General features: G+C 40.4%; 1 protein-coding gene across 2 annotated transcripts in view; it reads left to right on the top strand.

Annotated features, from left to right (window-relative positions):
- Window positions 1-24,325, top strand: part of plekhh1 (pleckstrin homology domain containing, family H (with MyTH4 domain) member 1) — a 52,659-nt gene that overhangs the window by 11,372 nt on the left and 16,962 nt on the right. For both annotated transcript variants that reach the window (XM_084742329.1, XM_084742328.1), the window contains exons 2-15: window positions 114-299; window positions 11,193-11,255; window positions 13,738-13,887; window positions 13,986-14,069; window positions 15,284-15,365; window positions 16,373-16,555; window positions 17,694-18,457; window positions 18,994-19,072; window positions 20,146-20,237; window positions 20,385-20,532; window positions 21,070-21,206; window positions 22,084-22,194; window positions 22,405-22,491; window positions 23,055-23,213. In XM_084742329.1, the coding sequence (XP_084598455.1) occupies window positions 153-299; window positions 11,193-11,255; window positions 13,738-13,887; window positions 13,986-14,069; window positions 15,284-15,365; window positions 16,373-16,555; window positions 17,694-18,457; window positions 18,994-19,072; window positions 20,146-20,237; window positions 20,385-20,532; window positions 21,070-21,206; window positions 22,084-22,194; window positions 22,405-22,491; window positions 23,055-23,213 (2,286 nt within the window). In that variant the 5' untranslated portion in view covers window positions 114-152. The remainder of the gene's footprint in view (window positions 1-113; window positions 300-11,192; window positions 11,256-13,737; window positions 13,888-13,985; window positions 14,070-15,283; window positions 15,366-16,372; window positions 16,556-17,693; window positions 18,458-18,993; window positions 19,073-20,145; window positions 20,238-20,384; window positions 20,533-21,069; window positions 21,207-22,083; window positions 22,195-22,404; window positions 22,492-23,054; window positions 23,214-24,325) is intronic.

The raw sequence follows: 24,325 nt of genomic DNA, 5'->3' as shown, positions 1-24,325 counted from the left end.
AACTAATAACTAAGGACAAAGTTATTCTTTTTCTCTTGACAATTAAATCAAATCATACAAACCATACATATAAGCATTTAGCGCTGAGTAGATTTGTGTTTTCTGTCCTTCAGTGCAGTCTGAGTCCATAGGCAGAGCTCTGAATCCTTGCCATGGCCGACGTGCTGGAGAGCGGCGGCGCGTCAGGAGCCGTCAGGGTGGCCAGCGTGGATTGGCAGAAACGCTGCATCAGTCTGGAGATGCAGCTGCTGAGGTTCCGGCTCCAGGCGGGGAAAATCCGGGAGCTGCTGGCAGAGAAGGTAAGAGAGAAAATCGCCCTGCGTACACAGAGCTCTCCTGATAAGGATTTTAGTTGTCTGGATTGTACCAGCTGTTCATAAGTCCATTACTACTATATACTTCTTAGTTCAAATTAGTGATGTACTAAATCAGATTGTACCATTAAAACATTAAAATCAGGGAGTCACTGTAGCATCACAAGCTACCATAATGTCCAAAAACTTACAGTTTCAGAGGTGCAAAAGAAATGTAATTTATGTAATATGTAATGTAATTTAATATCTTCAAGATTTCCATCATTATTAAATCAGATTCATCAATTTTAAGGTCAGATATGTTGACCGTATTCCATCTCTTTCATCTTTAATCTTTGTTTACTCCTCATTCATGAGGAAGCTTGTCACTTAGCTAAATAAAGTGATGTGATAAAAAGCCTGCTTACATGCCTCAAAGCATTAATTAGAGCATAACTTTTTTGACACACGTAAGTGGCTCCACCTGCTGTGAAGCATCTAATCTGCCAGATACAGAACAAAAAGAAGAAGAAGTTGTTCTGCCTAGAAATTTTCAGCATGGTCCTGCTTCATATCCTGGGAACAATATAAGCATTTTAAAAATTTTAAGGTTTCTAATAGAAAAGTTGTATCCACTTCTGGCCAGTTCTGTTTTGCTACCACCGTGTAAAAAAACGTACCATGCCTGCCTGAAGCTCATTCATGACACATTATTTACCCTCATGCTGAGCAACTATGGACAGAAACAATAGACTGTATTTATTCCAGTAAGAGAGAAACAGTTGGAATCAGTGTTTACATGATTATTATTTTCCTATTGAACAGATAATCAAACACCAGCCCTCTCAATCCGATTGAAAATTCCTTCCAATCCGGCCAGATGGGATCAGTCTCTTTCGATTTTATTCATTTGTATTGTGATTGGGCTGTTATTTTTTTTGTGTAATATAAGGGTCCCTGTAAATTCTGCTGTTGTCCACTGAAACTACGTCCATGCCAGACTGAAACGGTAGTTTGTCCACTTTGCTGAGTTCGTCAGAACTTGAGGACAGCCACTATTCAGGGAAACATCGGTTCTGTGTGCAATCTCATCCTTTGCTTCACTACCAAGACCTTGAAACTGTAGCAGAGAGCCAGAACAGTGAATTTAAAGCTTTTTCTTTGTTGCCATGGTAACGGCAAACCAAATACACCCTAAAATGTTTAAATGAAGACGGCAGGTTTATCATAAAACACTTAAATGACGGGGTAGAGGTTCAGAAGCGAGCGCAGAGGGGTTAGAGTTAACTGTATTTTGAGTACGTCTTTGCCCTCTTTGTTCATCTTAAACGACAGCATCTGTCGCATGTTTGAACTGATGATGTGACCTGACTCTGATTTGGCATAAATATTGTAAAATGAACAGAGCCTGTGGCTGTTTAAACTTGTCGTCCCTCTTTCATCTTCAAAAGAAGCCATGCCACAAGATATTTTGACCAAACACTGTGCAGATTTCACTGCTTTGTCATCCCCCTTCTTCTTCTCCTGGCAGTGTTTTTTAAGGGTTTGATGCATGAGGAGACAATTAAAGCATGTGATTCAGTTAGAAATACAGGTGTGGGTGATTGTGTGTTTATGTGTGTGCGTAAAGACAGATGAGATTACTCAGCGTATTTGGTAAACATTCAGTCCACTCACTCTGTGTCATCAGAGGTTGGCTACAGTTGCAGCCAAGATGAATATTTAACATTTAACTCATCACTTCTGGTGCTTCCCCCTCAAGTTCGGGAAATAACCGCCAGCCGCCGGCCAAATGCTTGTAAAGTTGTGGCTGTTGTAAAGCCTGACTACCAGACACTTTGGAAAGTAATCAGCTGTCATCAGGAGGTTCAGCTCTGCTCTGAAGATTTGTTGGTTAAAGAGTGGAAGTGTTTGGATTAGAGGAAGGAGGAGTGAGTGCAGTAGCAGAAAAACTGCTCTCCTGTCTTCACTTTTCTGCAGTTTTCAGTTGATTTCTATTCTAGCTTTTCAAGTGCCCGAGCTCGCTTTGTTTGGAGTGTCACAGTTGAACTCTTTCTCTATCATCTCTAATTCTGGAGATCAAGAGGGGTTCATTCAGTCAGTCAGCAGGATGTTTACAGTCCAAACATGACCCAGTGTCTGATAAGAGCAAGACGGCTCCCTGCTGTGTCCTCTGTCAGGTTCTGTCAGACCTCCAGTTCGTCTCTGCAATCCTGTGTAGCACACAAACACAAACACACACTCTTACTAACATTTGTAAGTGTGAGAAAGGCTTCTACTACAATAATCCTGCAGGAGGATCTCCATCAGCCTGTCGGAAATCTGAAAGTTAATGTTTTATTAAAGGATATGTCTGTTCCCTCAGACGGTGAAACACAATGGATGTAAACATGTGAGTTGTTGTTATGTTCTAAACTAGGATACCTGTTGAGTTTTGGTCAGGATGGCTGAGTGTGAGCAACTGCAGATGGATACGATCGGACCAGCCCCGCCGGGCTTAACAGCTAACGTATGGAAGAGTTTTGACTTTTAATGAAGTTGAAGGGAAAAGGGAGCTGGACAAGAGCCACACTGTATGAAAGTGGTGTCTATCTAAACTAATTATGGATCAATACAAATACACTATGTTTTAAAAGAAGCAAGTAGTTACACAGTGAGAAAAAAATAAATCCTGTATCAAATCAAACATTTTGATGCATCAAGATGTATCAGTGATTGTTTTATAACTGTGTAACAGCTCTCTGAATTGAATTGTGAGGTTGTCCCACAGGCTACCAAGTGCCTAAATTTGGTGGTATTTTGGTGGCCCAAATGTAATTTATGTAAAAACAACACAGAATAGGCAATGTAACACAACTTAACGCAGACTCACATGAGATAGACTTCTCGGCCAGTTGAGGAAACTAACATGGCGGCAGGGAGCCACTTACATGGAATATTTGTTGGCCATCTCCACTTTGTTCAGCAAGTACTGTAAGTCTGGTTCCACAGATTGGAGAAACAATCAATCAATCAGAACTCTGTAGGCAGGATTAAAAATTGGGATATAATTTTTCTCCATGGCTTGCTAGCGGCCTCGCTACAGCCATGAAAAATAGTGTGGAGAAAATGGCAACAAGCTGGATGACATTTATGCAGCTTTGCAGATTTCAGCAATTTGATTAAGGAGGTAGTCTAACCAGAGAAAATCACCCACTTTTAGCCAGAAATAATAGCTCTGAAATCAGCATATTTCTTTGAATAATGTAAAAAATTAAAAATAAATACTTATAGTAATAACCACTGATGGCTAGAAATGACGCACCCAGGATGAATACATCACTTGTTATTGATTGATCAGTTGTAAATCTGTTAGATGATGTCAAACTGAATGAATGAAGTGAAACAAAATGCAATTCACCCTAATTATCAGGCTAATGAACACGGGGAGATTAGTTTATTTTGGATCAGTCCTATTGTACGTATGCCGTTGTCTGCAAATGTGTATTAATCTGCAGCTGAAAATAGCCCCCAGTTTTCTCCTGTTTGAGTAACATTTAGTGGAAAAGACAGCGACCCAGCTTACTCAGCCTTTTATAAAAATGAAAGTACATACTTGTGACCTGTTATTAAAGATTTACATCCTCAGTCGGACAGAGAGGGCTTGGTGCTGCGTATTGTATGTTTGCTTTAGTCGGTTTTCATTGGATTTTATTGACAATATGAAAAATGAGGAATAATGCCAGCCTTATCCTTTAACCCTTGTTAAAGAATTAGTTGCAACTTACCTTCCCTTATTAAACAGTGGTACTCATATTCACTCACACACACACGCTTGTCTGTACTGTTAGCTTCAAGCTTTCTGAAAACGGACTAATTACTGTCCTTCTCTTTCTCTCATAAAAACACTGAAGTTAATACCCAGCATACACAGTATTTATTGTTAAATGTCCTTTTTGGCCACGCTGCAAAAAAAATGAGCTCCAACTCATTTTTTTTATTTGAAAACATGCTAATTAATCTCTCACTTTTTCTTTTGCTCTTCTCTTATAACACGCATGCATAAACACACACTCTGACACACACACACACGCGCGCGGCAGTGAGCGGGGTTTAAGTGGAGGCCCGTGCTGCTGAGTGTGTTTTTCTGAGTGAGTTTTTCTGGAGGGGGGGGGGGGGGTGCTGAGTGACTACCATTCCGTCATGTTATTGCTGTTTGGAAAGTCTGCTTCACGCTCTTCATCTCCTCTCTTGCCAAGTTAGGAGTGTTTTACGCATTGACCCACTTTGGTATGGAAAAACATGAGAAAAAAAAAAAAAAAGTTGACGTGGTTGCCTGTGACATGGCATTTATCCCCAGAGGTTGACTGTGAGTGCAGGAGAAGAGAGAGGAGGAGATGCCCCATTTGCCTTGTGAGGAGTGTAACAGGACGAGTACTCCATTTAAGAGTTTCTTGTTTTTGTTTTTTTACTGTGGATTAGGAAAGTGCAATCGACAGCTGTCAGCTGGTGGCCTATAAAAACAGAAACTTCTCCATGCAGAGAGAGCTGTGAGAGAACATAGCATCTATTCTGGTGCCAAAGTGACACAACTTTATAATTAAAAAAGAAAAATTGTCCCCAAAAAGTAAGTCGGTCGGCTTCAGATTTGAATAGCTGACGGCTTTTACATTTGTTGACATCATAAATTTGAGTTGCAGTTTCAGAATTAGGTTTCAAGCTTGGAAAAGTAGAGACTCACTTCAGATTAGAGGTCTGTTTTCCAGCCTTGAGTGCTTTATTGGACTGAAACCAGCAATGTTTTGACCCTCTTGGGCCCTCTTCAGACAAATGGCTAACATGAATTAATCATAGTCAACTGATTGCAAATACAGCAATTATACAGCAACCCTAAGGGTCGGGTTATGCCAGAGGAGAGTTAGTTTGTACGTGTTGTCGAAATAACTTGGAAATCAAATGTTTGTAGCTGTTCCAAAGGTCCACAGGGGCATGATACTGTTGTGGTGTTGCACTCAGTTGTTGACATTAATAGTGACAAATACTCACCTCTGCACAGCTGACCAATCATGGTATGACATTTTGAGTTGTTGGTTTCAGAAAAGTTACAGAAATGGTTGGACACAGCAACCCGCAATCCTACATAAGTATTGGAAGGGTCTGGCATGAAGCATGAATGTCTGATTCAAATTTCACAGTAATCTATCCATAATTTCTGAGACATTTCCTGAGGGCCTGGATATCAGTGCTCTGTATCTTTTTAAGACAGAGATTATAATGTGGGGGACAGGCCTCCCCAGCAGCTCCAAACAGTTTTTATAAGGGTGTAATGGATTGTTTTTGGCCCGTGGTCCGTACGTGTCACCTCCCATGGTTTGGCCCGCATGTAATCCACTGACAAAAAAACCCAAAACATAATAGTGTGAAATACAATCTGAACTGTGAGTTTTGTGATCCTTTGCACATTTTATGTTTTTGGTTTAGTCTGAAGTTATGTAAAATAGCAATATTAGGCTATATTGGCTCAATTATTGACTATATGGGATCAAAAAACATAAGGAATTGAATTTTAATTGAGCGAAACTAAGCACCTAAACTAAAGGAGGCACATTTTTCGATGCTTCGTCTGAGGTGAGGCCTACAGTCTCACACTTTGGAAACACCTGCTTTAAGGTATCAGCCACAACAACAGCCACAAGGTATCAGCCAAGTATTAATTAGTAAATATTAGTCAAATAATACCTGCATTTGATCCTTTTTCTGCCCAGATATCTATAGAGCCATGCTGCTACCTTGGCTCAAAACATTATTTAAATGGTGCACAATATGAAAACATCAAGATTCAAAGGATAATACTGACCAGAAAACAGTAATAAATGGAGGAAAAATACCTCCCCAAAATGTTGGAAACATAACTGCTGCCTTCACAGTGACAATACAGGTTAAATATAGTACACATCAAACCATCCAGAATCCAATAAACCATGAATCAAATCTAGTGAGGGAATAATCTTCAAGAGAAGAGGTTTACAACAACAGCTGGATTTCAAAATCTTCACTGAGGCCGTTGGGAAACGGCACTGAAGAAGTATGTCCAGAACATTTTGTATAGAGTCTCAAATGTATTTACCAGGTTTTCCCAGAATATAGAAATACCTCATTCAGAGGAATTTTTAAATTGGGTGGTATTCCCACTTCAAGGTTTCCTTTCATTACTCGGATAATCTAATACTGGACAAATTAGATTAATCTCTTCCATAAGCCTCACGTGGCTCGACGAGCAAAACACCGTTACTTGAGTCAGAGCGACGTATCAGCCAACAAGGACCACGGCAGAAAGGGTCATCGGGTCCACATTTGTGTGTATAAACATTTATTTTCAGGAGAGGGTTTGTTTGGATCAGCTCTTTCTAATAGTTCATCTGCCTTAGTCTGTTTTTCATGTTAGGGTCGGTTCAACTTTTTGTTGCGTGTGTTTAACCCTGCGAGGAGCAGTTTCCTCTCTGATTTAAAAAGATACCCTGATGCTGATGAATCACTGTGTGATTCTGTTATTTTTGTCTTCCTCTTATCTGTTCACCACCCCCCCCATCTTTTGTTCAGAGGTTTTAACATTTAATGATTGAGCTGCAGTCATTACTAACCGTCAGCTGTGCACAAGGGTTAATGATTAAAGCTTAGAGGCAGGTATCCTCTGCAACCAGGCCAACTAGAACACAAAGACCAACAGATTTTCAGATCCCGATCTCATGAACGGTGTAAAATAGGGAGGAAAAGTGAAGTAAATGATGGATTTACATAGCCAGGAAAATCCAGTCTATCGGATCAGATCTCAGATCTCTTGTCAGCTAGTTTCTGGCGGTAACAGTAAACAGATATTTGGCTGTGACAGATCTGTTGGCTGTCTGAGAAGCAGATGATCTGGTGTCTGTAGCCTCTTATCTCCACCTCCCTGGATATTATCTGTCCCTCTGGAATCCATACTAAAGGAGTGGGGGGGGGCAGCGCTCTGCTTCTCTACAAGCTTATTCTGCAAAATGTTCTGCTAAAACAGAGTTAAACTCATTTTCAGTTAAGTAAATGATAAGGCTGGTGATATTTAGATGGCATGAAAAAATCAAAACCATCAACACTCTCTCTGCATTCAAGGACGTCTTTGAGTTTTGGGATAGTCCAAATGTTTTAGTGGTTTTTACGGGGTCTTCCCTCATCACTCAGGTAATACAACATGCATGCTACCTTTGTAAGAGGCCGTTACATAGGACGGCTGGCAGCATCTCATATCTGTTGGTAAAAGGCCCAATAAATCTCATTGGCTGCTGTGACTGTTGACCCGGCTGACTGAAAGGTCCAGTATGGGGTGACTGAGTCTCTAGTCTCGTCTCACAATATCTATGCATTATTGATATATTGCTCAGCCTTAATCCAGACGCATAAACTTTAAAAAGGGCATTGGAACTAAAAGCAATTAAAAGGGAATGATAAGTCGTGACTGAGTAAAACTTAAGATTTTTTAAAACAAAAGTGTTGTAGTGTGAATGTAGGATTAGCCTCAAAACCATTCATTCTGAGTTAAGATGTTAATCTTGAAAAATGTCTAAATCATTTCCTAAAGCAGCCAAACTCTTTAGTTTAAGCAAAAGTTAATTAAACAAGGGTAAATTTATTAGGGACTATTTTTAGCCACAGATTTGGAGCAGGAGGACATAGTGACAGCCCATGTTCACGGTAATAAAGGAACTTGTACGTATGTGAAACTGTGTGGCATGTGTCTTTTAACGTGATTTGTCAACAGCCAGAAGATTGCAGATTATAACAAGACTCATCCTTAAAGTCTGGTGATACGTGCAGCTTAAACTGCTAATAAAAAGCTTTACGAAACTCGACTCCCACCTCATCCATTTTCAGCCTTCTCAGCAGCAGGAGTTTAGTGTGTTGCACTGTGGGCTGACAGATGCTGGATTGCAGACATAGTTGTCTCACGCCTGCTCAGCGACTCAGGCCTCAACAGTTGGACTCTGCAGTAACTAATCAGACAGAGAGATAAACTGACAGCACCACCTTACACTGTCTGCATCCATATCTGATGGCCTTAAGGTTACAAAAGCCAGTTTGTTAACATCAGGTCACCCATTGGAGAAAGAACTCGAGGCAGGGATGATATGTAACACAGATTTCTAACCAGGGGGTATTAGATAAATGGTGAAAGCTAAAAGCAGCATATTTGGTTGAAAGAGTTAGCTAAAAGAAACGAATGAAAAATAATTAGCTAAAAGTAAAGAATAAACTGAGAGCTAAATACTGGGTAAATGGGGATGTAGCTAAAACCTCAGGTTGCCAGAGATAAATGGTAATTAGCTAAAACTGATAAATGATAAAAAAAGAGTTAGCTAATACTGTATTAATATAGTTGAAGATTATGGAAAGCTGAAAATAGTGAATTAGACTTATTGGATGTGGTGGAATAGCTAAAATAAAGAAAAACATTTCAAAAAGGCTGTTTAAATTAAAGAGGGGGTACTGGATGAAATTTGTTTGCTAAATGGATGCTAATGGATAAACGGTCAATGTATAGTTGAAAGAGTTAGCTAAAAGTAAAGGATAAACAGATATCTGCAGCTAAAAATGACAGGTTGCAACAGTTAGCTAAGTAGGCTAATGGGTAAATGCTAAAATTGCTAAACCAGATGAATTTTAAAAGATTAGAAATACTTAAAGATAATTGACAAGCAGTAAGAATAGTGAGCTAAGCATATGATGATAGCTAAAAAGAAAGAATATACAGTCTGAATAGTTTGAAAACCTACCATCCATTAGCTAAATGAATGGTAATGGATAAACAGTTAAGCTAGCTAAAATTATTTAATAAATGAAGCAGCGAAAAGTAGCTGAGATACTAATAATAAGCGGTTGAAACATCTAGCTTCTGCTGTTATTGTACAAATGCAAAGTTGTAACCAAGCCAACAAACCAGCCAGGGACAGTTCAGTTCAGTCAAGGGTGTAAAAAAAAATACATCCAACTAACAATTATATGGGAAAAATGAATGCTGAGGAACCACATCCTTTAAAAATCTACCCGAAATCAATTTGAACATGTAATGCTGATGAAGGTGTTTTTGATTTAGTATGAGTGTGCTTTGTTGGTATGTCTTAAAAAAAAAAAAAACAGTTGAGAACCACAGAAATATGGTGTCCTCTTTCTACCCAGCTGCCAAAAACTGCCCAGAAGAAAGCTTCTTAAACCCCCAGTTGTGATGCTAAAGCTGTCGCACTGGTAGCTCAAACTTCAATCCCATGACTCAATGTCCAAACACCTCCACCTCCTCATGTCAAACATGTTTTCTAAATGGATGCAGCAACAACAACAATATAAAGAGATCTGTCTGATGACCAAATCTCTCATATGTCCTTCATTGTGACTTCTTCTTCTTCTTTATATTCATCTGAAGTGCTTGCGTGTCTCTTCTATTTTAGTTTTTTGAACGGAGGACAAAGAGCTGTTTGCTCTGTGGCTCAAGCTCGGTAAAGCCTTTGACTCACGACGAAGGCTTTTGACCTTGAGGTGAAGAGTCATCCAACCACTAACCATCAGCATGCGCTCTGGCTTTAGCGAGTGTTAATCTGGCTGCGAGGAAGCATTCAAATGTTGTGAGCAGTGGATTCTGGGAATCAGGAGGGCCTTTATGGAGGTGACGAGAAGGGAGAAAGAAAGAAGCAAAGGGAAGGGAAACAAAGATGACAGGAGGAATTCAAATGCATCTCTCAAGCAGAGTGAATCCATTAGTATGTTTGTTCTCCTTTTACCTGGGTCACTGAACTCAGAAGAAAGGGAGTCCTGTGTTCAACTGGTGTGTGTGTGTGTGTGTGCAAGCATTTAGGGGTATTTTGTGCATACACTTGTGTACGTGTGAGAGGGTTTCTAAGAGAGAGGGCACTCACAGATGTGTGCATACTTGCAGGATGGACAGCGTTTGCCTTTGAAAGCATGAGTATGCATGCTTGCACAAAAGGTGACGCAAGCTTGTGCACACACATGGTGGCATTCTTCTATCACTCTGTTGTTTGACCAGCGGTGGTGTTGTGAAAAATGTTCTGCCTCCTCTGAGGGCCTCTCTGCTGGTTCTACAAAATGTCTATGCCCTTCTGCTTAAAGGGATAGTTCAGATTATTTGAACTGAGGTTATATGATGTATTTGTGGATAGTCAGTGCATTACCTACAGTAGATGGCAGTCTGCAGATATAGATTTTTTTTTTAAGGTGGACCTTCTTTTTTAAGTGGCTAAAATACCTTTAGTTGCTGACCCTGTCTAAAGCAGTTCATTGATTAGCTTCTGTGCTGGTGTCCCTCTCTGCTTCACAAAACTGGGGACGTGTCGACCAGCATCTACTGCAGGTACTTATCAATACTGACTATTGATAAGTACGTCGTACAACCTCACTTCAAATAATCCGAACTATCCCTGGTTAGTCCTTGTTAAACAGTAAATTATTTAATTTAACTGAAGATTATCCTCCTTCTCTCCATCTCTCTGACTTGGCTGAGGCTTTACCTTCTTCATGCGTGCTGAATTCATTTTTCTTTCTTAAGCACTTTTATTGTTACACTGCTGATTCAGAAATATTTTCCTGATTAGGAATGTTTTCCTAACACACTTGTTCTGTAAAAGCTTCCCGCTACATTAATCTTTTAAATGTCTTCCCTATGGCAAAAGTGATTATGAAGGATTAGTGTGTCTGCTGTGTGTGTCTGTGAAGGCAGACTTGTAGCGTGGTGGTCTGTCCGTCTAATCAAGCCTTTTGTGGCAGGTTATAAGATGTGTCTCTCCAGAGCCTGTTGTTCTGTACATTAAATATAACTTCTGAGGTTTGTCTGACTTGTCTTCACAGCCATTATAACCTCTTTTTTTGTCTCTATTCCAGATGCAGGAGCTGGAACAGAGGGTGACGGAGGCCGACCAGCGGGCTGAGAGTGCTGAGAAACAGGTAGACTGGCAGTTATCATCCTGACCTGACCACAGCTTGTAAAATATTAAAGGATAATTACACACTTTTGGCGGCAACATGATCAAAAAGAAGTCCAGCAGGGCCAGAAACATGAGCAGTCATGATCACACAGGTTTTAAACAAACCCCCAGGTTAGCTAAACTTATGAAGGTCAACTATAAAATCATTTCTGCACTTCCTGTTGTTACAGACCAACTTCATGGTTCGGTTTTGAAAGCCTTAAGCATTTGCACCAATGAGCCATTTATGTTGCTACAGGAGTTTGTCTCAGGAGTTCAGTAAGTTCAGTATTTTGATTTTGTGAACGATGTCCGTTATAACTTTCCACAGTTGTTGTTATTCGTTGTAAAGTTCACGTTGGAGGCAGCTCCCTTCATGGAAATCCGTCTCCAGGAACGATCGAAGCCACGGTCCCTCTTTCAGTTGATCTGCATCCTTCCAATTCGTTGCTATCAGTTTTTTAGCTGCCGTGCATCTGAGTTGTTAAAACTTGTTTGTTGAGTTTGGACCAGGTTCCTTCAACAGTGAAATTCAAAAGGGACAATGCTGGATCACAATGAACAGTGTGGCCAATAATTTTACCCAACGGTTGTGTAACATTTTCCCAGAAAAATTTAACTTTGCCTCACACAGGATTATTACTGGAGCCTTGCTTTTGGTTTTCTCTTCACAGAGGTGGCTTAAATAATTGGCCTGAACTGTTGGCTTGTTTACAACCTTTGTGAAATCTGACTACTTGTGTTTTTGCCCCGTAGGACTGTGTTGTTGCAAGTGTGCTAAATTGTCGGGTCTCTGCAATAACTTTGGTTGTAACAGTATATCTTTTAGAACTTGTGACCAAAACTGTGTATATAAGACTGAAGTTGTAATAAACCATAATTGTCATTTAGGAAGTAGAAAACATTGTTAATTTACTCAAATTAACAATTGACCCTTCTTAAGTCCCACCCCTTTTCACTTCATGCTCCAATGACAGTTGAGTAAGCTTGGTACCTCAGTCAACTTTCTCCTCTCCTGTTTCCTGTACTTAGTTATGCTATGTGCTCGGCCCGTCTATGCCGAAAAGAAAATCGAATTGTGAAGATGATTGAAAGATGTTGCTGGGGGACCTGTAAAAGTGACATAGTGTACACAGTGTACTTTAGTTAATGTTATCAAAATGCTAGTTAATTAGTTAGGTTATCTAACAGCAGCTAGCTAGTTTGCTGACATTAGCAAACTTATGATGTGACCCCATACGTCGTTTTACAGAAAAAAAGAGAAAGCTGACCGAGGTACCAGATTTGCTCGATTGTTATAGGAGCACAGAGCAAAAAGGGGTGGGACTTAGGAAAGGTCAGTTACAGTGTTAATATAACTGATCGTTGTATTAACTGGAATTGTCCTTTAAAAAGTAGAAATCATACCCTCAAATGTGACAAACATATGTAATCTGTGTAATATTTACAAGGTCATCTTTCCTCAGCAATTAAATATATATTTAAAATTGCATTCCACACATTGAGTGATTTGCCAAAAAAAAAAATCAAGCAGCTTACCTCAAAATCCACTTGCAAGCTGTTTTCTGTGCTTTCAGCTGCATCACATGGTCTTTCTCTGGAACTGCAGTTTTCAGTTTGTGTGAGGGCTGATATTGTGATTTCAGTATCAGTCACAATTGTAGTATGAATGGTAGTAGCTGCATTTCTTTGCCACCAAATTAAATATAAAAATGATGATGACGTTCCTTTAAATCTGGAGCACCACAGTGCTTCATTTATAATAGTATATTGTGCCACTTTTTACTTTTATCGAAGAATTTCAGCTCCTGCAATTTGAATATTGCACTTGGCCATTTTGTTAATATTTCAATTTGTTGTATCTGAGAAAAACTCACTAAAACTCACTACTCCATTAAGTAAGGTTACAATTTGTTGTCGAAAGCTCTGTAACAAGCTAGTATCTGTAGTTCTAGTCAGATTTTCTTTTTAGTTTTCAAGATCAAATAATGTATGAACTTTCATGCTGAACATGGAGAAGAAATCCTAAAATTAGGACCATGAAGTCACACAGTCAGTAGGATTTAGTGTTCTTTGTTGGACTCGTAACCACTAAGTACAGTAGGAGTCGACCTTTGATGGGACTTAACAAAAGGAGCGTGTGGTTTGAGGATAAGAAACCTCATACAGTACACATGACACATACTCTGTCTCTCTTTCTGTTGTGTTTAATCTCAGATTTGCTGTCATTACTGGCTGCTCCAGGTGTTTCTCTAGGTGGTAATTTAATGCTGCCCTTTCTTTAAAAACAAGAAATACCTCAGGGCTGAGAGCGCTTTTTTCTCGTCAGAGCTGGCAAAAAAGTATCCTCTGTGTTTTTTTCTTGGCTTTGTGTGGTGCCCATCAAAACTAAACGAACCGTGCAGATTTGAGCTGTCTTTTGGCCGTGCTTGTGCGTTCACTCCTCTAATTATGCATTTCAGATCCATGTCATGGAAGAAAAGCTGAAGTCTGCAAACATACAAACCAGCGAATCGGAGAGTTCGTTGTACAAAAAGTATCAAGACCTGACCACTCAGGTTCAAGAGAAAGATGCTGTGATAAAGAGATTAGAGATGCAGCTGGAAAAACAGGTATGGACGGAGACATCAGATAAAACACCAGAAATGTCCATTTATGTTCACAAAATGTAGTTTGAAATAATCCGCAAACCTGTTTTCTCTGACTACAGATCCTCGTCAGAGCCCAGGAGGCAAAAATTATTGAGGAGAAGGCTGCCAAGATTAAAGACTGGGTCACCTTTAAGCTCAGAGAGGTAAGCTCACACATGTACAGATACACGCCTGACTGAAGTAACAGCCTGTGGGAAAACCCTCGCCCTGCTGAGAGACGTTATATCTGTGGAAACAAGAGATGCTTCTGATTAAAGGTGTTTTATCTCCAGCTGTTTATACACTGTTGTTTTATCTGCAGAGAATTTAAAAATGTTTATTTATTACTGACGTCTTATGTAAGGCATTGCACTTACTTGAAAATTCCTGTCGTAACAGACCCTTCTTTGGACGACGTCATGATTACATCATGGTGTTAGCTGGAGGCACGACGAATGAAAAACTGGAAGTAAACACAGAGTTCTAGGCTTCATAATCAAGCTAAAATTTCATCTTGTTATGCTGGTGGTGCCAGAGTCGAAGTAGTAATAAGTAGTTTTGTTGCATACTATCTGCCATTGCCAGTCAACCCCCGCCCCCCCAAATATTTAAGGCAATTGTGGTTAAACACGATAAGACATAAACTCAGAAAATGTCAAGAAAGAAAATACTGACACACTCATTTTCCTTACTAAACAGAAAAAATACAGCCAAACACCTTCGAAATTCCAATTTCTTTCTTTGACCAAACTAAGTCGATCTTTAATTGCGTTTTTAACTTTTTAAACGCGTCATTTAAAACAGACAGAAACAAAATAAAAAATCTTGGCCATTCTTTCCTCTCTTACAACAATCACCAACTCTGATTTTGTCAAAATAAATCCTTCATTCATTGTGTCAGATGTGAAAACAGTTTGGCCCTAAAGGCTGTTTTACTCATGCAGCTGTTACTCTGAAAATTAGCAAAATAAAATGATAAAAATCACCCTAAAAAAACTACAGTTTTTTATTTAATTGTCGGTATATTTGTCCAGCCCTGTGGCAGTTATAGAAAGCTTGTCCGTCCATTGAGTGAACGGCCAGTCTGGTCCACTAACATGATATAGACTCTCTGCTGTGCTCACATTGGTTAATGTTAAGTTTTTCAGTCGCATCATCCTGGAGAGTAAGTGACTGTACATTTTCAGCCATTGTTAAAAAACAAGCTAACAAAAGTTCCCAGCTACTTTAAGTGAATGTGTTCAAGGAATTTTCTGCCTCCAGCTAAGCTCCACCCACAAAAAATGTCAATAATGTTTACCAACAAAAAAATGGTCAATATCACAGTAGTATATGGCTGTTAAAAGTTGTTATAAGACATATATGTGCTTTGTTGCAGATGGAACAAGAGAACCAGCAGCTGAAAATGGCCAACCTGAACCAGACAGAGCAGATAATGATGCTGCAGGACAAATTACAAGGTGAATACTGCTGTAGATGCTGCACTAGAAATTGTACGGCCAAGAAAAGCAGTGATGTTTAGAAAAAATGAAACGTTGTATTGTCTTCATTTTGTGTCCTTTATGACTAGTCATTTTATCCCCAAAACATCACTGCCATGTTTTGTGCCAAATACCTAAAAAAAAAATGCAGATGCTTCGGTCAAAAGGCAGCATCTAAATGTGTTCATGTGGTCAGCTTTCTTGTCAATTTTCACTAGTTTGTTCAAGAAAATAAACTCTTATTATAATCATCCACTGCTGTTGACATTTATATTGAATTCAGTTTACAAATTAATACATTTAAATGTTTGGTTTAATGGTAGCTAACCACATCAAATCATGTGAAGACAAACCACTACAGTCACTGACATCTGCTGAGTTAGTGGATATGGCTTCTGTCTTATTTAGAGCAAGGAAACTTTTCAACACAAGTTTAAGTTTAGGGCCATCGTAAATTTAAAAATAAATAAATAAATAAATAAACTACGTAGCAAGGAGAGGGGGGTTATAATTTGGGGGAAAAAAATCAGATTTTCCAAGATTAAAGTTCTGAAAAAAAACTTGAATAATCTCTGAGACTTAACTGGTAAATTTACAAGAAAAAGTGATGACCTTGATGAGAAAAGAAACCTTAAATAATCACAGAGATTTAGAGATTTAGATCTCAGAGAATTACAGGTAACAGTTAGGCAAAATCAATGGGTAGATTTTGCTTTAGTTTTAGATTATGTTAGCCGTGACTATCTCACCATCCAGCTTTCACTTCATATAGTGCTCTTCAGCTGTTACTTTTATTTTAACCTCTGTTTTTTGTCACTGCGAGTTGTTTTCACAGAAATTACACATCACCATCTTTTGGATAATTCTATTTCGTTAGCCGTAGTGCAGTCAAATGTCGTGTAGACGTGTTGGGAGTTGATGTATCTGTTAGAAAATGTTTCTAGAGTGAAGCTGTTTGACTTACTGGCGTTGTCCTTCCTGTCCAGCTCTTTTAGAGAAACCTGCATCCTCTGGATCTCCTGCCACCTCCCCTGTAATGGACACCCACCTGGTGCCCAGCAGCCCACTGTTTCCTCCCAGCTGCCCCGGGACACCACCTGCCCAAGATGACAGCTGGAGACAGACGGGTGCCCGTGGAGCCGCCTCTAATACCAAGACCTCTCCAACAGGTGTGCTGTCCTTAATTTATATTTTCTTGGGATGGTGAGCAGGAAGCTTTTGAAGCACTGAGTGCGTTTTCTAATGCAGGTCTGGCTGATCACATGAGTGGAACAGAACCAGCAATAGTGGACAGATTGGTAGTCTCACCAAGATCCAGTCTGTGACCATTATTTCTTTATTTGTAAAACATTTATTTTCCCTTAGAGGGATTAATAAAGTATGCCTTCTTCTTCTTCTTCTGTGCCGTCTTCTTCATCATCATTATCTATGCCTTCTTCTTTAGCAATACCATCTTCTTCTTCTCCATCTATACCTTCCTCTAAAGTATACCTTCTTCTACTTCTTTCCAAAGCTTTTTTCTCCTCATTTTTGTGAGAGTCAAATCCAAGCTGCTTTCAGAGATGGTTTGAAATGCGATTGCAATCAGATTTCACCAGATGTGTCTCAGTCCTGACTCTGGATGCTCAAATCAGATTTCAAATGGGCTCTTCTGTCACTTGCAGTGAGTCATATGACAACAACAAATCCAGAGTGATGGGCTGTAAGAGAATATTTATACACTTGAGTATTGCAATATTATGTTTTGTGATACTGTATCACTTCTCAAAAATGTGACACTGTGATACATTCAAAAATTTGTGGCAGTGGTCCATTTTGTAACCCTCTACGTAACTAAGATTAGATTTAAAAAATAGCAATATATCACAATTAATTGAATCATGAGCTGTGTATCATGATACGTATCATATCATCAGATAACAGAAGTGCAGTTGAGCAGAATCCACGCTGCTTCTAGCAGAGCGGTTTGCAGGACAACACAGAGAACAAATGTCCATGCACAGACACTGATAAAAATTGTGTGCTGGACAACATACAGGATCCTAATTTCTCTTACTTCTCCATACTTCTATGTCACCAGTATGTGTAGCAACTGTGCCTACGTGGTTATCACATCAGCCCATGCAGATAGTGATGTCTGGACACACAAATTCAATCTGATCACTTGCAAAAAACAGTGCAGACAGTCTGTCAGAGAAACAAATCTAATTTGCTTGTTGTCTGAACAAGACACAGCCTCTTTTAATTCCTTTAACAGTTCCTCCATGTTTGTCGACTTTCTCAGATGTTATCAATCTGTCTCCTCAGATGTGAAAAGGACTCCTGAACAGTCCAGTAAAGGGATTTGTCTCGGAGACCTTGCAGCCCACGACGCTCTCTCTCAGGGTTGGAGCAGGGAGCGTCCCAGCAGCCCTGTTTCCATCAGCGGACCAGAGCTTCCAGTGGGCCCAGAGGGTCAGGCAGGCGGCTCTGACAGAGACAACTCCTCCGATGAGCTCAACAGCAAGTTCCGCTCTCAGTGCCTTCACTCGTCTTCTTCCTCTTCCTCTTCATCCTCAGCCTACGAGATGGCCCACGGACCAAGCTCCCCAGAGTCGACCATCGGACTAACACCCAAAAGCCCGCTGCTGTCGCGCTCCCCCTCCACCAACAACCCCTTCCCCCATCCTCCACTCCACCAGTCAGGCACCAGCATGACGTTACCCAAAGTACGGACTCCGCTCACCCCCAGAGACAGCATCCAGCTGGTGAAGAAGCACTACAGCCAGCCGCAGCCCAGCCTGGACAGACTGCACCACCTCAACGTTAACATAGACATAATGACTCCATCCTCCACCTCCTCCACCCTCAAGAGCACAGGCACCGCCACTTTGCCCTTCTCGCAGCTCGTGGAAGAAACAGACATCGATGATGGGCTTCCTGACAGCATGGACGGCGTGGTGGAGGGATCAGGATCAGAAGACCAAGCCCATGATGGAGTGTCTTTCGTGGGACTCGCAGAAGAACTGGAGCGGCTTGATCCAGAGGTCCTGAAGCCACCAACCCCGCCCTTACACCGCTTCCCTTCATGGGTATGACAGACCAATGTTCATTTCAACTTCTGCATGTTTTCTGTGTTATTTCATGCTGTTAAAATCTGACCCAAAGTTCGACCGAGCTTGTTCAACTGTTACTGGAGCTCAGAACAAAAAGGGTCAGTTGAAATGCTAATGCTTGCAGGTCAGATTTTAACAGTGTGAAATAGTGAAACAAATAAGGTATAGTAAGTTATTATTATTATTATTATTATTATTATTATTATTAATATTATTATTATTAGCTTTTGAAGTGCTCAGTTTGGTTAGAGCTAGGCTTCTTTGTGCTAAGCTAACCTAACTGACTGCTGGCTGTATAATGTACAGATATAAGAGTGGTATTAATTTTTTCATCTCTTGGCAAAAACAAAAACAAATAAGTGTTCCCGAAAAAAGTCAAACTATTCCTTTAAAGATTTCTTAAGCAGAGATCATAGTGCCAGAATATTTTAGAAATGATCTAATGAAGGTGCTTAGAATGAATGTTAAAGTAAAGTGAAAAGGAATATTTGTGACTTTGTTGATCTCTGCAGGAGAGTCGGATCTATGCTGTGGCAAAGTCAGGAATGAGAGTATCAGAGCTGAGTCCTGGAGCCAGGGGCCCTGGACGAGGTGAGTCCCCTGCAGCAAGAAACAAGAGACTAATCATCTTTTCTTCTTCTTTCTTCTTCACTAACATCCACCTCTCTACTACGGCAGTAAAGCCGTGTCTAGCCCTGTGTGGGTGGTGTGGGAGAAGAGTCAGCGCTGTCAGGTGTCATTCAGCTGATGCCAAAGCTGCAGTGGAGGTGTGCGGTTAGTTTGGATCTGTCATTGCCGTCTTTGATGTCACTTCCTCTGGCCTCAGGCCCCACACACCTGCACAGGTGTGGGCTCCTCTTCAGGGAGGCTGTTCAGATCCCCACCTCTCTTTTTTTTTTTCCTTAAAGAGACAAGGAAGAGCAGAGGAGGAGGGAGGTTTAGAGGAGCTGAGGGAGAGGCTGCTTTTTAATCAGCCGCGATGAAAGGACGAGGTCTGGGTGTAATTACTGCTGTGTTTTCTGCACCGACATCTTCCATTTTGTCAGGATGCAGACAGTGAGGTTTGACAGCACCACTGAACATCCTGAGTGCCAGGTACATGCAGCTCACTGCCAAGCGGCTGTTGTGGATTAAGTCATAGCTTGCTCAGCTTATTTAGCTTCCTCTCATGTTTGTGCCTTAAGGCGCATCTGCTGTTGGAGTGTTTTGATCTCCGGCAAAATTAATACCATGATGGACCAGTTGTATTTTGTTTTAGCTCAAATCTGTTTAAATTTTTTTTTTTAACACCAGTGGGTACATGAGAAGCATAAGATCCTGCTGTAAATGTGGGTAAATTATACACAAATTATCTACTGCATATTATGACTAAGGATGCAGTATTTTCACCCTTTGCAACTGTAGGACTTACTTCTTATTTTGATAGATGAAAAGTTGTTGTCTCCATTAGTCATTTAGACACAAAAACATGATGGCTAACATGGTGGCTAAATTTTGTGAAATAGTTTACAGATGTTATGACTCTTCACCTCTTTTGTTACTATTTTTCTGTTGTCTCACTTTAAGCTACAAATGAAGTTTTATGTGTCATGCCATGTGCATGTCCATGGAAAACAGATTAAATCAGATACATTTTTGGTTTTTTTTCCCTCTTTGTGTTTCAGTGTCCAACTTACCCCAGTATCCAGCGGCAGGTCCGTTCACACAGTTGATCTATAAAAATATCAATGTACCAGTCTACACCACACTGAAAGGGGTGAGTGAAATGTTCTGTATTATTGAAGGTTTACATTACATCTGGATGTGCACTTCACTTCTGATGCAGCTTTTTTTTAAGAACAGACTAGTTCTCATCATTACGTGGCCTTTTGCCTTACATGACTCTGTGATTTGTTTGTTTCAGAAAGCCACTCAGATCAGCAGCGTACCTCTGCCTGATGATGACTCTGGGTCCGAGGACGACAGCAGCTCTCTGGCCAGTTTACGGACCTCCATCCTGAGCCCGGACAGGAAGGGCAGTGTCCCCGGGAGCCCGCGTGCTGTCAAGAGAGGTGAGGACTGATTATTACAGAGCAGACAGGACCATGAAACCACGCAATATCATCATCTCAGGAACCAGGAAAAAGCTCCTTCATGACTTAATGCATAGTGAGCAATGTACAGCAACACATTTTCCTGTGAGTAAAAATACGCTCAAAGAAATATGTTAGAAAAAGCACCGTTCTGCCCCATCATTTGCCATTCACACAGGGAAAAGCAGCAGTTTTTCTGCTCACCAGAATGGTATGTAGTCGCAAGACGCTGCATTGTAAGTATGGAAAGTACCAAGATACTTTTGAAATCACTAACTGAAGTAGATGTAGAGCGGCTACAGATATTCACCACTTAAACTCGGTGCAAAACAACTACTGGAATGCACTGAGCATCTTGTACTGATGATATCTAACAGTGGTCTCAGAGTCTGGATTTTCCATTTTAGAGCCGTCTGTCTTCAGTGGCCTGTTGTTGCTCGTTTTTCTCCCTTCAGCCACTTCTAATTTGCCTTTCTGACTGTACCTAATGCATGTGCCATCTCCTGTTTTTTCTAGGTGTCTCCATGTCCTCCATCAGCTCAGAGAGCGATTATGCCATTCCTCCTGATGCCTACTCCCTGGACAGTGACTACTCCGAACCGGAACATAAAGTCCAGCGAACCTCCTCCTATTCCTGCGAGAGCACTGGACCTGTGAGTGGAGTCCTGCTCTCTTTCTTAGCATCAAGATGCCTGAAAACACAAATAACTTGTTAGTTTAAATCAACAAGAGGATATTCTGACTTCGTTGGCTGACCCACCCACAGTTTGAAGAAGCAACAGGAAGCAACAGTGTAGAAAGCTAAGCAATGTACTGCTGTGGACATTGTCAGCGAAAAATGTATTTTAGCCACTTAGAAAATAATCCCCTCCTAAAAACAATCTATATCAGTTTAAGTGTATTATATTTCACTCTCCCTTGCTCAACCAGACTCCATTGGGAAAAAGAGTAATTTGACTTTACAGAACATGGGAGTTGCTGGTCTGTAAAGTCAAATTACTCTTTTTCCCACTTTGGTAAATCCAAACTAACCTTCTAAAACACTGAGGCTGCACAATAACACAAACTAACTAACTGATTGAGGCAGCAGTAGACAAACAACTTGTGTGTCTTGCGAGGTAGAATTACTGATTTTTCCAGTGGAGTCTGGTTGAGCAAGACAAATCAATATTTGGCTTAATGATGGTGGTTTACCATTGCAAAAGGCGCTCTCATGGTAAGGTAAAGCAGGCAAGCAATGTTATAAATATGACATACACTTGAACAGATATTTATTAAACAGATACAGATTTTTTTTAGACTTTGTCCTGACCTGATCTTGTCCACAGAAGTGCATTGCTTACCTTCCATGCTTGTTCTCTGCTTCTCTAACCTGGCGGCATGCCACCCACCATCCACTGTAGGCAATAAACTGACTATACCTCTAATGACCCTACTTCAAATAATCCAAACTATCCCTTTAAAGTTAGTCAGATACAGTATAACCACTCAGTTCTGTTTAAATCACTCCTGTGCTGTTTGTGTCTGCAGGAGATGCTGGAGAAGTCTGGGTACCTGCTGAAGATGGGCAGTCAGGTGAAAGCCTGGAAACGTCGCTGGTTCATCCTGAGGAATGGAGAGATCCTCTACTATAAATCTCCTGTGAGTGTGTCTCACTGTGAGCCTGCATGTCTGCTTCCTTCTAAGGTTTTGCTGTCCGCACAGAAAGCATTGCAAGAATATTTCAAAATTCATCACTAATGTTGTCAGTGTAAACAGTGTAAAACGTGATGTAATTCAGAATTATAATTTTGGACAGAAATTAAGATTCTTGTGTGTGTTTATATGTGTGTTTTTGGCGTGTGTTTTCAGAGTGACGTGATCAGGAAACCTCAGGGTCAGATTGAGCTGAACTCGTCCTGCCGTATAGTGCGTGGAGAAGGAGCGCAGACGTTTCAAGTAAGTGGAAAACATCTGAACTCCTTAGCAAAGGATCCCAGTACAGCTTAAAGTGATCGTTCGGATTATATAAGTGGGGTTGTATGAGGTATTTATCAACAATCAGTATGTTACCTGTGTATTACCAGTAGATTTTTATTACCTCATGCAGCCCTACTTCAGATTATCTCAACTATCCTCCAAACTTTGTATGAGAATACTCCAAGACAAGGAAAGTATGTTACACAGTGCACACCTGTACAGACTGTGCAAAGAATTAAAGCCCTTCAAAAGACTTTGGCATGAACAAAAAAATAGTAAAACTTAAAATAAAGACAGTTGTTGGAGGGCACATGCAGCTCCACACACACCAACACTCTTATTATAGCCCGGCATCACAGTAGAGCTTTACTGCTGCATACCAGAGAAGCAGCTTAAAATGACATCAGGTATAGTATTGGTCTGGAATGTTTTCCTGGCTCTTCACAGGCTGATTCTGATCTGCTCTGACACGATGATGCTATCTGCCTCAGTCGGCTTGGCTTCGCATTTTTCCCAATTGTCTCCCCTTTCTGTCTAATCAGTTGATTACAGAGAAGAAGACCTTCTATCTGACCGCCGATTCACCCAACATCCTGGAGGAGTGGATCAGGGTTCTGCAGAACATACTCAAAGTCCAGGCCAGCAGCCCTGTTACAGTGGAGACCACCGTCAAGTCCACCGTGAGAGGTTGGCTTACAAAGGTCAGGAGACAGAAGTCATCAGGAAACTTGGGTTTTGCTTATTTTTCTGCAAGGAGACTTTGCATAAAGAGGAAAAAGGGGAGAAACAGCTAAGCTAATTGGCTGCAGTACAGACCTGAAAGTTGTATTAATCTTCTCATCTGTTTCTCAGCAAAAAAGCAAGGTATTTATGTTTAGGTTTAGGTTTGGGTATTGTTTAAAAGATTGCAATACCAGTGCCAATACCACTTCCCTTAAAGTGATACGGATACCAGCATCATACTTTATTATCACGTGATTGTTTGTGTGTGCATGATGGATCTGGAGCTTGTCAGCAACTAATCTCACATAAAACTGAACCGATCAGCTTAATGTTTTGCATGTACATTCATGACTGTGTGCTGAATGGCCTCTGTGATTCACAATTTTTGAAATACCTTGAAAAACCTTTTTTTTACGGCTTCATGTTGGCAACAGCTGTGGCCAGAGGCATTAAGTTTTCCGGTCGTCCCGTTCTTGAGAACACAATATCTCAAGAATGCCCACAGCGAATTTCTTCAAACACTGGAACTCAAGAATGAACCTGTTAGAATTTGATGATCTTTGAGCTTTGCACTCTTGTTAAATAATAAAATAATCTGACAATTGTTTGTGTTTAACAGCAAAAAAAAATGCCCAAATCCCCCGCATGCAATTCGACATCTTAAAATTCCTTGTCCTGTCTGACAAACCATCAAAAATTAAATAGAAATTCAGCTTACTATCCTAGAAAACTAAGAAAAAAACTGCTAATATTCAGTTAATGTGAAGCTGGAAAATGACTTGATTAACTATTAATACATTATCACTGTTGGTTTTTCTGTCAATCGATTAATTGGCAAGTTGTTTCAGCTCAAAGGGAAAATTTGTCACTTCTGATGTGAATATCTAGTCAGTGTTGACTGAGAAAGATGAGTCTTTATGCTCGCATAGCTCTGAAGCAGTGCCTACATGTACCAAGATGCATTGCTTGTGCTTGTGACTCCCACGCCCATGTTATCACACCTATTAGCTATTACTCTGTTGGCCAAAACAAAGTATTAGTTGACATAAATACTCATCTAGCTGCCCAGAGGTGACCAGAGACAAGAAAT

Source organism: Lutjanus erythropterus, chromosome 18 (assembly GCF_056507025.1).
Source record: "Lutjanus erythropterus isolate fLutEry1 chromosome 18, fLutEry1.hap2, whole genome shotgun sequence".
In the NCBI taxonomy this organism is placed as follows: domain Eukaryota; kingdom Metazoa; phylum Chordata; class Actinopteri; order Lutjaniformes; family Lutjanidae; genus Lutjanus; species Lutjanus erythropterus.
This window is presented reverse-complemented; position numbering and strand designations above follow the sequence as displayed.